General features: G+C 43.7%; 1 protein-coding gene across 1 annotated transcript in view; it reads left to right on the plus strand.

Moving 5' to 3' along the window:
• Nucleotides 1–2,048: 2,048 nt before the first annotated feature.
• arhgap1 (Rho GTPase activating protein 1) overlaps nucleotides 2,049–13,389 on the plus strand; it is a gene marked incomplete in the record, with an annotated part of 18,453 nt that continues 7,112 nt past the window's right edge. Inside the window, 9 exon segments of the mRNA XM_014338880.2 lie at nucleotides 2,049–2,163; nucleotides 7,474–7,677; nucleotides 7,859–7,957; nucleotides 8,061–8,148; nucleotides 9,034–9,165; nucleotides 10,093–10,179; nucleotides 11,974–12,072; nucleotides 12,856–12,963; nucleotides 13,072–13,148. Coding sequence (XP_014194366.1) covers nucleotides 7,554–7,677; nucleotides 7,859–7,957; nucleotides 8,061–8,148; nucleotides 9,034–9,165; nucleotides 10,093–10,179; nucleotides 11,974–12,072; nucleotides 12,856–12,963; nucleotides 13,072–13,148 — 814 coding nt within the window.

Consider the following 13,389-nt stretch of genomic DNA (forward strand, 5'->3'; position numbering starts at 1 on the left):
CTTTCTCTAAGTATATGTGCTGCACATGGAACCAAAGACAGTGTAAACCGAGCATGATGGTGAACACAAGTATCTGGACGGAGCAGTAAATGCAGAGCTTATACTTACCGAGCATCTTCTCCTCAGTGCCATCCTCTCCTGTCACCCTCTCTGCCCGCAGCTCTGAAACAATCACAACTTATGCTGACCAACACTTGTTAAAAAGCCAGATCCCATCTGGTCCTGTGCCAGACGAGCACTTTAACAGAGCTCGGAAATAAAAACAAGTTTTATATATATATTATAATGATATAATAAATATTTGACATGTCAGCAGTTTTCTAAGTAAATATATTTCTCAACATGTTATAAGGTGTTACTGACATGAGATTCTCACCAGCTGTCGGCAACAACCCATCCAGTCCACACATGCAAAGAAATCATCCACAGATGTGCATTTATTCATTATTATGTGTAATAATGAAACATTATTGAACAAATGTATTTAATACTTAAAGCCTTTGCTGGTGATGACTGTATTATAAACATGCCTTTGGACTGACCGATCATCCGACAGTAAAAACTGTTTTTCCTTTTCTGATCCCACTGATCTGATCCTGATTTGCGCGTGCGGTACAGGGCCGCGCGCTTACCTTTGAGTATGGGGTAGATGAGGGCGCAGAGAAACCCGACCGCGGCCACTGCTCCGGCCGAGCCCAGCACCGACAGCGCGACCACGGGCCATGGTTTGGGGCCGTTCCGCCTCGCGCTCCTGGCGGGCTCCTGTCCGAACATGTAACGCTGCTCACGCAAACGAACAAATGAAAACGTCTGCAAATCAAACCTTTTCACAGCCGCGCTCAGCAGAACGCAGCGTTCTTATACACACAGGGACAGTTTGTGAATATACAGACCGATGACATGCTCACAGTGACGACCCGACTGCTTTTAACTTGTACCAGGAACTGCTGATTACATGTTTGAACTTTTCGCTTCCGCACACAAAACTGTCCCCTAGGGGGTTCCGTTGGTGTAGTTTAAACTGCCACAGTTAAATATGTGGAAACAAGCTTAGCTAGGCCACTTACAGTCTTTTAAATATTTTTTTAATATATATGTTTCTTTTAAATTCAGTTATGGTAAAGTATCAGGCAGAAAGAGCAGTTTACCGTGTTTCACTCTTCACAAAGATTTTGAGTGAGCCTCTCCTAAGACAGCTGGGATAGGCCCCAGCCCACCGAACCTGAACTGGATAAGCGGAAGAGAATGGATGGAAATTTGTATGATTGATTGGCTGATATTAATCTGCACCAGTGACTGTAGAAAGCTCCGACAGTCATTGATCTGCACTGATTGTATGTTGATACGTGTTGGCCTGTTTTATCTGCTGAATTGCTCCAACAATCAACATTTTAATATTTTTATTCTAAACGAATGCTTTCTCTTTTATTTAATAGAGTTTCCTCAAACAAATGTCCCAAAGATTATAAAGCTCCTCATGCATCATAAGCAGTATATTTTGAAGTAGCCGCACAGTTGTATCCGTGAGTCCACAGCAACACCGTTAATCATTTTCATAATGGTCTGAAAGGTACTCTATTATAATATTGATAACAGTAATGATTGGATGCTCTTGTTTCAAGTTGCTTTCAAAAATAAAAAAGAACTGTTGAATTACTTGTCTTTAAATAAAGTACTTAATTAAAACAGTAATATTTTTTTTAATTAATTTAAAAAAAATCATAAAAAGGTGTACTCTAACCCTCTTCTGTCTCCTCCCACAATTATGTTTTCTCACGCGCTCTGAATAAATGATTTAATTGGCTGAGCGGCATCGCAGGGATTAGTTACAGTTCACGCCATTGGTCGGAGTGGAAAATAGAATATTATCATTAGAATAATAGATATAGATAGACACAATAGAATCAGCTTGTCATACTTTAGTAAAAGGCCCGAGTCCGCCTGTGGAGACTCAGGCCTTTTACTAAAACACCACGGGGACGCTTTCTTTTTTTAGCACTTTTATTTTGACAGGTATAGTAAACAAACACTGAATTGATAGCTTTATTTTGAAAACAGCAAACCGGAAGAGGTGCTGACGCAGGGTTGTTGCTGACAACGGTCTACGTTGACTTCAGACGCCACAAAGTGAATCGGTTGTAAGAGAGCGGCTGGATTATTACGGTAAAACAAATTTTATGATGCTGTGTTTGGTAGAAACTGAACATGTTAGAAGCACGCGGGGCTCACGCGCTGTGATGCTCGTGCGCTGTTAGTCGGGTGTTGTGGGGCTAATTTGTTGTGATGAGGTCATTTGTTAACACTGCGGTGTTCTGGTTTAGCCCAGCTAAGCGTCGTTTCAGTTACTGAAGCCTCACAGCGTATGAAACGCCATAAAATGTGCAGCCGTGTGCCGAATATGGTGAATGCAGCCGAGCCAGCTTGCTAGGCGGTTTGCTAATGCGTTTCGCTGTGTGATAATGAGCAGCGAGTGTGGCTGCGTTAGCCTGTTCAGCTTTTCTGAATCCGCAGCTACTGACACTGAAATGTTTCTCCCGCTGAGCTGTTTGGTAAAAGTAAAAGAGGTCAGCTGCTCACTTGTTGCTTTTATCGCTGGACTGCCAGCAGTGAAGGTGTCTGCTCAGCCCGCCAAACTCCGCTCGGGTTTAATGCTCTTCTCTCCTTCCCCCAAAATCATTCGTAGCATTTCCCAAAGATGACGTCTCACTTCAAAAATGTGCATATATCACACATTATCATGTTATGGTAGTGCATCAGTGTGTTCATAGCTTGCAGTGATGTCCCTTCCACTTACACACTACACTGTATTTTGTAGTTTATCGGTTATGATTGGTACTTACTGGAAAACTTTACATTCGACATTGAAAATAATGAGACAGCCTCTGGGTGTAGTTTTATACTGACGCAGAGGTTACAGAATCAGGCTGATGGTGTCTGTGAGCTACACCCTCTGCATAAACTGCCCTGGTGGCAGGCGGAGGTTCTGAATGGCAAACAAAATGCGAAACTATTCATTTTAAAATAGAGGTGATCAAAAAATGACGCGTTCTGCTGTCTTGTGACAGGATAAGCCAACAGTCCTTTTATGGTTGTGCCTTTCTTTCCTCCGGTTGAGCTAATTATTAGGATTGGATCATCTCTGGGCTTTAGAAAGGATTTTAGAAATATTAAAGTAACCTCAGTACTTTGAACAACCCGGGACACCAGTCACTGACTGCGTGCTTCATATCTGAAAAGCATGGTGGTGATTTTCCTTAAAACTCTGGAGTGCACTGCTCCTATGCTGGACCTGATCACACTGATTGGTCTGGTACTTGTGTGCAGTCACATTAACAGACAGACACACAGTTTTACAATGTTCAGCCACAGAATGTTTTTAAGTATAGTTGTGGCCTCAGTTATGTTAATATTACTAGCTGCAAAGTTCAGCCTCATGCCTTTGTCGCAGCAACTCTACGCCTGTGATATTTACCAAACCTGGATGTAAAAGTGACCCTTGCCTGAATTGCACAGTGTCATCATTTTGACTTCAAGCAGCCAGCAGTGTTAGGTGATCATGACTGAAAAGGCCTCTAGAGTATAAAGATCTTAAAATACATTTTATAAATAAATGTAACCCACCAAGAAGACTGGGGTGAAAGCTGCGTTGACGTGAAAGCTGTAGCAGTGATTTCAAACATCAGTGAGTTGCATGCAGGAGATGAAATGAGCTGTTCCTTACACATATGTCATGTCAGAAACAGTGGTTGCTTTTTTGTGGGATTTTTGGTTCCCATTGTTCAGGTTCTTCTTCTTTTTGTGGCGTCCCTCAGGTAAAAAAAACGTAAAATGAACTTCCCCAGCTAGAGGTGATTGGAGTTTAAGCTCAGTGTCAGTCTCTGGTCGGCATTAGAAACTGTGGAGTGTGTTGTGGTGCAGAAATGTTACTGCAGGTACGTGTGTGTGTGTGTGTGTGTGAGAGAGAAATGGAGAGAGGGAATGTTGCTGCTGCTTGCATGTACATGCCAGTATTATGTTTTTTTTCTTTTGCATATTTGATGGTGCATGCTGCTGTTAGGGATGAACCCTTTGGTAGTATTTAGACTACTGAAGCTGAAATGCCATAAAAGCATAAAATAAGTAGAGCAGTGTTTCACATGCAGAAATGCTCAGTAATAATACTGTGTCACTCCATGGCTTTTTTCTGCACTAGAGCTTTGCTAGGAATCATTTCCTGAGCCCCTGGAGCAGGCTTTGACTAAACTGCCCTCCTCAGCTGCTCTGCAGTGCTGAGAGAGAAGAGGAATAGAGGGGGCAGGGTGCTGTGCTCGCTGGATGCTTCTGTTAGATGCTCATATGTGCACAAAGTGGCTTTTTCTGTGTGTGTGTGTATATATATGTGTGTGTGCGCGCGCATGCACACATGTGGGTAGTGCAGCACGATCCACAAACAATGCCTCATGCATACATGGTGTTGTGGCTGGATGCACTGCATGGGCAAAGATACACAAGATTCAGCATTGTCATCATTTGTAACATGTGTAACAGAGATCCAAGGTTACAGAGTCACCGTACGTTCTATAGCTAGTAGTTCTTGCTAATGACCTACTAATTCTTTCTCAGTTGTGGTGCAGCAGTGGCATATTTAAACGTTTCAGGGCACCAGCCCTCTAGGACTTGAGTTTGACACCCAGGCCCTATCAGATCCAATCCTGAACTAACCTTGTCGACACTAAGGATGCAACTATCTGGTTAAAAAAACCAAGCAAACACAAAGAAAGCTACTTTAAACCGAGCAGAGAGGTGAAAATCAGCTTTCAAGGCTAACCCTTATACCCTGCTCACAAACCGTAGTCCTTGCAGTCCTCCCGGTTGTCTCCCAGTGAAACTCTGCATGCTTTGCGTTCTGGTTCCTCTTCTCCTGACCTCTGACTATTTAAACATGGGCGTCTCCTCCACCATCAGAGTGATGATCCTGAAACTTTAGCATTACATCTTTTCAGTGCTTCTCAACTTAAAAATCAAAAAAGCCAAATAGGCTCAATAAATTAGGCAAATAGCAACAGATCATCCAGTGCAGACAATAGGACTGAATGCCACGAAAGTAAACATTTTGAATCCAGAGCTGTCAGACCTGAAGTGCCTGGAGCGAGCCTACCTGTTTCAGTAGGAATGTAACCTGTGAAACTTTGTCATAGAAATAAACTCACAGTCAGGTTTGTGCCCCTGACCCACTGCTGTGACCTCCATTGGTCTGTTCAGTTTAGGAACTGAATGAAGAGAAAGGAAATGAGGAACCTGTTACTGTTCACATCATCATAAATGTTAACCAACATCCTCCCGACAGCTGCATGGTTACTGACTGACATGCAGATAGTGTGCAAACAGTTGCTTTTCACTCAGTTTGTCTGTGTGTGTGTTTGGCTGCAGCAATTGGCCGACTGTGTCTGCTGGTTAGTAGCGATATTTATTTAAAGCTACATGCTGTCAGCTAGCATAACATCACAGCTGTGTGTGTACGTTTGTGGGCATGAGAGTAAGAGTGGAGTAAATAGGTGGGGGATGGTAGATAAAAAGGAAGCATGTAGAAAATATGGGCAGTTAATAAGAGAGGAGAGGAGTGATGCAGTCATTAAACTGAGGAAGTGGCTCATGCTGTGTTTGAACCTTATTGTTGGAGCTCCATTTGAAAGTCATCAGACTGATGAATCCTTTCTTCAGATAGATCAGATATAAAGCTTTTTTTCTGTTTGCTGAAGCTAAAAAAACAAAAAGCAGGACCAAACTGTGGTGGCACTCTGAGACTAATCAGTCTCTCTGCTGCTGCACATCTCAGGCCACTGTTCAGCGTCAGAGTTATTCTTTTCATCGCTTTCTTCTTGCTTGAGAAGAAAACTCAGCAAATGATGTTCAGGACATTCAGCAAAAAGCTGCTTCCTGTGAGGCTCACTGGTTACTCGGGTTCAGGCCTGAGCTTTTCTGGTTTGTCACCAGTGAAACTGCCTGCTGGGTTAACCCTAGCCACACTAAGAACTCTCTCAGAAGAGAATCTCAGCTTCTAGAGTTTTACTTCCTGGTGAAATGAAGGTTAGAAAAAGAAATCAAACAGATTTTTAAAAATCTCCAAAAATGTGTCCCTGATACTGTTCTTGTACACAGAGCTCCAGAAACAGAAAGCATGCAGGAACTGATGGTACGTCACCACCTGGAGCATGGCCAAAGCTCCTGAGGGGGAAAAGGTGTCTTCATTTTTCTTGAACTAAAACTACTCAGAGTAACAAAAATCCACTGAGGGTTGGCACACCAGTGACAATAAAATCCCACACGCTCTTTGTATCACGTACCTGTGGTGAGTGGTCTATTTTTCTCATTAACATCTCCTTCAGCTGTGGGAGCTGTCACTGGGAGAGGTTTGTGCATCAGTCAATAGGCCAGCGGATGTTTTATTTATATGAATAAAACATCTGGAGCCCACCTCAGTTACCATGGCGAGAGAATCGGGGTACACCCTGGACAGCTCGCCAGCTAAACTCAGTGCACCTCCTGGAAGTAAAAAAGTACCAAAGCTTTACACAAAATGAAATCATATCAGCGCTGCTTTCGTCTTTACACTCTGCCACAGCTACCTGTGACTTCATCTTTGCAGACAAACAAGTTGTTTTTTCACCTTGTATTTATTTATCAAGATGCAAAATCTAAAGTACTTCATTCATTGGTTGCGTGAGGTGAAACTCACACAGTTGTGAGATCTCCTGATATAATGCAGGTGTTGGTGAGTTTAGTGTCTTCCTGCACAGGATGCTGTACATTCTTGTCCATCGTCAGCTCAGACGAGTTGATCAAGTTGATGTTGGGCGATTCATGTCAGCACACATTATGTCGTTTTTCTTGTCTTTCATGCATTCGTCATGCTGCAGTTTGTGGTATGTTTCTATAGGGCTGAAGAAGTTAGTTGTTACTCTGCAGTGCAGATCTATAGTAGTCTTTGCTTACGGTTTGTCCTTGGTTAACGTCACTTGGCTGAGGCAGATCTAATAAGCCAAAGGAAACTGTACGACCACCTCAGCATCGCTAAGATGTTCTGTGTAACTGTGTGCACTCTTTATTTCTGGAGGTGTGATCGGAATAATTAGAGGCTGTGAGAAAGGGATCGCGCAGCATTAGCCTGAAGATTACTGCTGTTGTCTGATGTTATTTAGATGGTGCTGATGCAGCATGTCACCCACTGCAGCAGCATCAATCACTAATGGATTTCATTCTTTCATCTTTTAAACTCAGTCGAGTTGGGTAACAGCGAGTGTGATAAAGGGACAGCGTATTCTGTGGAAGTTCAAATGTCTCGGGTTTCTTAGAAACTTCACGGAAGTGACTTCATGTTGCTTCAGTTGTGCAGAAATGTTTGATTTCATCTGGGCCTGATATAATGTCACAGCATCAGGTTCAAACACAGTTTGGCTGAGATGTGCTGACCTGAAGCGTTTTTGTCTCTTGCAGCTTGTGCGTGTATGTTTGAGTGAGCTGAACAAAGACATCGCTGTGCCGTCTGTGTGTATGTGAGAGCGCACGTGTGTGCGATGTCTTCAGAACTGCTGGTAGATGTGGGCGACGACTCTGCAACGGCGCAGCTAGGACAGCTGAAGCTGACTACCATAGAGGACCAGCAGTGGCCCGCTGACGAGTCTTTCCTCAGCAAGTCAGGTGAGAGGGATGTCTGTCCACACCTGCTGATGATGCCATGTTTCAAACGAAGGATTGTAAGAGCTCTGAGCGGCTGGGGTTAATCTTAAAATGTTACATACAAACACATTTACATATGAAGGACTTCATGGTGATGTAATGCTGTGATTGTTGTCTTGTATTAACTGTGTGTGTGTTTCAGAGGCAGATGTTTCCCAGCAGTTTGACGCCAGCTCTCCACACCTGCCCTGGGACCACCCTTTCTATGACATTGCCAGACATCAGATCATCGAAGTGGCCGGTCGGTTCTTCAGTCACAGCTGACCTTTCAGTCTGGAAATATATGTTTTTGAAAAGTAAAATCTTGTAGTGGAAGTAACGCGAGTCCATGTCTGCGTCCGTAGGTGATGACAACTTTGGCAGGAAGGTGATCGTGTTTAATGCCTGCAGGATGCCTCCGCAGCACCAGCTGGACCATCATAAGCTGCTGATGTAAGTAGTGACCGCAAACCTTTAGGCTTTGCCAGCATTTTTGTCATGTGACACGATGTAAGGAGAAGTGGTGGTCTTTGGTCATCACGCTGTATCTAAAGACAGGAAGTGTAGCTGCCTCCACCTGTGTGTGAGAGTGAATGAATAGTGGCATTGTACAGCGCTTTGAGGTTCTTGAAAAGCGCTGTATAAATGCGATCCATTAATGTTAAGAACAAGAACAAGATTTGCATCAGTGACACTGAGAGAAGATTAGTCCCAAAGACCGACAGCTGCTGCTGAAGGATCCGCAGAGCAAGCATTCGAGCCGTGGCTGAGCAGTCAGGTGTCAGTGGTGCTGGAAGTGTTGGTCGGTGGTCACCATTGTTCTACCTGTAGCTTCCACTGTGGGGCCTCTGAGGTGTACGAGTGTCTGACCTGGTCTGCCCCGCCCACTCTCGCCTTCCTGCTGACAGACTGGTTGCTTTTACAAAGAGCAGACTGTGATGGAGGTGATTGTGGTCTTGAAAAAATATGTTTTAAAGGTTATTTTAAAGACTGTAATAACTGCCTGATGTTTCCACAGTCGGGGAGTAATCATGTTATGAAATGGTGTATTCACCACTGCCCCAGATAATCATGATTGGAATGAATGGAGAAGGCATGGCTGTGTCTATCTTTGCTGTGTTTGGGTGTAACGAGTGATGCGGTGAACGTAAGGCTGCAGTTTTTAGAAAATGTTGTGAAGGCTCCTTCCTGTAGGGACAGCGTGAAGAGATTCACTCTTTCATCTGGTATGGAAATAGTTGATGCGAAGCCCTCAGGTGCAGTAGTTGCTAACCAACAAAGTTATTTGAGCAGATAAAGATATTTCTGCGTTTACAAAGACTTGCTCATGTTTTTCAGGTATCTCAAAGGAACCCTGGATCAGTATGTGGAGAGTGACTACACTGTGATCTACTTTCACCACGGGCTGACCAGTGAAAACAAACTTTCCTTCAGCTGGATACGGGATGCATACAGGGAGTTTGACAGAAAGTAATCTCCAACACATCACTGCACATCTCACTTATCATATTATACCTGTTTACAGCTGGTCCTACTGCTGCTCTTTGCATTTATTAACCTGATCAATGGCTTCTGCAGACTAACCTCTGCCTGTACCGGATGCATCAAAATTCCACACCAGGGTAAACTTATCCCAAAGCCTTCAGGCTGGCACCGTCCACTTCCATCACTGGATGTTTTAAACATCATGACTTTGCATAAAAACCTTTCTTTTCTTTTTAAATGTTACTAAGGTTAGACTTGTGCCAGCGTTCTCCTCTTTGAACAGAACAAATGAAGAAAAACAGGGAGTCATTTTTTTGTAAGAAAGTAATTTCTCTGTACTTCCTGTGAGCACCATAGTCCACAGAGGAAGTACAGACAGGACGAGTCGAGGAGAAAGGAGCCGTGCTGCACACGTGAGAAGCTCTGACTGTTTGTTTCCCCTCACTTCTGTATTTAAGCAGAGGTGCACAGTGTGCATCCACTGATATGGTACTGGTTTTTCTCTTGAATGCAGTGGAAACAAATACTGTGTGCGGTGTTTCATAAACTGCACAGTTACAGTAACATGTGCGGATGGCTTCAGCCATGTTCCCACTATTCAAAATAGCGAAGGAGCTGAGCCCTGCTTTTGTCTTTAATCACTTTCACCCAGTTAACTTGCACTTTGCACAGCAGCGGCGAGCACACCCACACAGCCATTCAGTTTGGCTGATAAAGATAAAAGCAGGTCTCCAGTTACATGTCCTCGCATTATTTTCACCAGCTCATCGCTGGCAGCACAGGATTCAGTTGCCTGTGTAACCTGTGGACAGCAGATTCCACAGATGCTGTCACGTTTCTGTGTATGCTCTTGTAATCGTTGTATCAAACGTGTGTTAGCACACCTTGTGAGAACATGTGATGTGTTTGCAGGTACAAGAAGAACATCAAGGCCCTGTACATCGTCCATCCCACCATGTTCATCAAGACTCTGCTGATCCTCTTAAAACCAATTACAAGGTTAGTTTCTGGTTTCAGGGATTTTTAAAGGACCATTATGCGCAGCCCCCGTGCACATACACACCGTTTTGTGCTGATTTTGTTACAAAGCGAGGCGGCTGTTGGGATTTGGTGCTGTATAAATAAAACTGAATAGGGGGGTGGGTGGGGCCTGCGTCACTCTGTGATCCACTTCCTGTTGATATAGGGAGAAATCTGACGACTGATTGTTGCAGCTGTGGCGTCCTGTTACAGTACGGCCCACTCTCTGACAGATGCACGGTTATAACACGTGGTTACGGCTCGATTTTATGCAGCTGTGGCTGTGAGACTTCAAACGCCTGACTTCAAAGGTTCAGAGAGGGTGACCCAGTACTTGAACTTATTATCCTTGCTGTGATGGAAAAGCCGTCTGTACTTGGAGCAACCAGTTCTAAAGTGCAACTTTTAATGTCAGTCAGATTTTTAATCCCTCATTGATTTTATGACATTTTCAAGGATTTTTTATATGCTTGATGTCGGGTCAGGTGCTGCTAATATAATCTGCCTAACGGGCAGCCATGGGTACCACACAGCATTATGTACTCCAGCATTACTCCTGTGGACTGTGGGTAAACACAGACTCCAGTAATGCTAAATGCTGATGAGCATGTTCCCTCAGTAAGCACAGTACAGTAGTGTCACATCAGTGTGCTTATGTGAGCTGATATCATTACACGAGTCCTTCCTGCGGTTTTCAAGAGACGTGTTTACTTTTGTAAATAGTCAACAGTGCAATAGACTCAATACTTGAAATGTGCAATTCACTTGTATTTTTTATTTTTTATTCCTATTTATTCTATTTATCCCCTTTGTATATTTTATTTATATTTGTTTCTGTATTTATATATATGTGTGTGTGTGTGTGTGTGTGTGTGTGTGTGTGTGTGTATATATTTATATATATATAACAATTCTGTAACTGTAACTTCGGTCATTGCTGTGCTTTTTTTGGAAATCGAATTTCCCAGAGGAACCCACCCGAGGGATTAATAAAGTTCTATCTTATCTTATCTTACATGATTGATGAATATGAATTTTGGGCCACTGTAACTAACATTGACAGAGCTTTAGCAGCATCTAGTGGCAGCAGTAGAAAACTGCAGCCATAAATGTGTCTGAAGTTCCTGCTTCAGGTTTGGTTCTTACTGGATACCAGTTTTATTTAAATGGCAACAAATCCCAACAACAGTCGAGGTGCTTTATACTGTACACATCATCTTGTAGCTATGCCTGCAGAGTATGAAGCGTTCCAGGAAGTGCACAAACGCCTTTAAATACTCTGACCAAGCCAGAGTTTTTCTGTTGTATTAATCACATATTTAATCATTTCACATTAGTAATAGTAATGTCACTGTCTCACTGCATGTTCACTGCAGAGTATGCTCTACACACACAGTGAGGCCATTGTAACGGGAGACGCTAAGCAGATAGTGGGACTCCTTCCCCTTATCAGGGATGTAAATATTCAGGTGTGAGAGGGGCCAGCATGTGAGAGTTGTGGCTTGTTCTTTGTTTGTATAAGAGTTCAGGGAGGTGTCCGTCCTCAGAACACTGTTGTTTGATCTGAACGTCTTCTCCACATTGCAACGTGTTAACTAAACCACTTCAAAACGAGCTCGCTGGGTTGTTGTTAAAATGTCCATAACAAGGTGCGCACATCATGTGCTACTTGCTACTTTCACTTTGTTACATTTCTGTTTTCATGGTTATAAAAAGTCTGAAGCATCATCACTGCTGCTCACAGATCAACCACTCGAGTTTTCTCTCTCTCAGCTTTAAGTTTGGCAGGAAGATCAACTATGTGAGCTATCTGAGTGAGCTGGAGGATGTGGTCAAGTGTGATCAGCTGGTCATTCCTTCCCGCGTCAGAGAGTAAGTGTTCCTGCCAAACTTCAGATGTGTGCCTTTCATTCAGTCTTCTCATTGCGTGATGCCAGCAGCACGTTTCACTGAGGGTTAAATGCCGCCTCCGTCTTATTATCCGTGTGCATGAGAAGTGAGGAGGCCGGTTGTAGTGTTGAAAGTGTTTGAACTCCTTGAGAGTGGCGTGTTGGAGCAAACACAGGAAGTGGGATGGTATTATCTTACTGAAAGTGGCTTCATCACAATCCAAATAACCGTGCAGTGCACCCTGATGTAGCCACACTGGCACAGCTGCTGGTTTCCCAGCTGTGTGCCGACTCCTTGTGCTCCACGCTAAACGAGCTGGAGGTGAGAGAGTGCAATTTGTGAGTCGTGCTGGTTTACAGCCCGCTCACTTGGGTTTTTCTTACCAGCAGAGTTTTTACATTCAAACATTTTCCCTCTAATCTTGGCTTTCTGAATCTAAAGTCAGCATGCATTTGTTTTTTTCAGGAAACAATGAGAAATCTCAGTTTCCACATATTATTGTCACTTTAAGCATCATCATTGCATCCTGTTCCAGGTGCATCTTCTTTGGAAATGCCCTCTGCACTGGGTACTGTCAATCTTTTCATTTGATTTGGGAATGCTTCCTGTGGTTGTTCTGCTCATGCACAATGCATCTTAAAAGGTGCCACTGATGGAGTTTATTCACTGCTGTGCTGCTTCCATTCTGTGGTTTAGGCAAACATTCAGGCACAAATAGTGAAGCCCTGTGTTACTTTTTAAAATCTCCCGTTGTCTCTGTGCCAGGTATGACAACAAATTAAGAGCATCTCTGAAACCCACCACACAGCCCCCCATGTCTCCTCCTCACAGCCCTCCTCTCCCCAGCCAGGTGTTTGGTGTGCCACTAACGCTGTAAGTGCTGATTCTGTAGTTGGAGAGAGACACAGCCCTGTGAGAGAAGCTTCCAGATAAAGGAAAAAACCTTTGAATCTGCTTGTTGTTTTAATGTGTGCGTGTCAGGCTCAGACAGAGGGATCCAGACGGCGATCCAGTTCCTGTGGTGATGAGAGACACCGTTGGCTTCCTCTCAGAGCAAGGTAACAAACAGAACACCTGAGCGAGCTCCTCCCTGAGCTGTGCCTGCAAGGAGCACACACGGCTGCCTCTCCTGTGCTTTTACTGGCTCACATCACTGTAATTAAAGCCTGCTGCACACACACAGGTGACTTTATACCTGTGCTGTGCTCTGATGCAGACTCAGGCTGTGCCTCGTTATGTCTGAAAGAAACACCTTTCTTTCTTTTTCACTGTGTGCGTCTGTGTGTGCGTCTGTGTGTG

Source organism: Haplochromis burtoni, unplaced genomic scaffold, assembly GCF_018398535.1.
Source record: "Haplochromis burtoni strain Fernald_Lab_line unplaced genomic scaffold, NCSU_Asbu1 Contig_205, whole genome shotgun sequence".
Taxonomy (NCBI): domain Eukaryota; kingdom Metazoa; phylum Chordata; class Actinopteri; order Cichliformes; family Cichlidae; genus Haplochromis; species Haplochromis burtoni.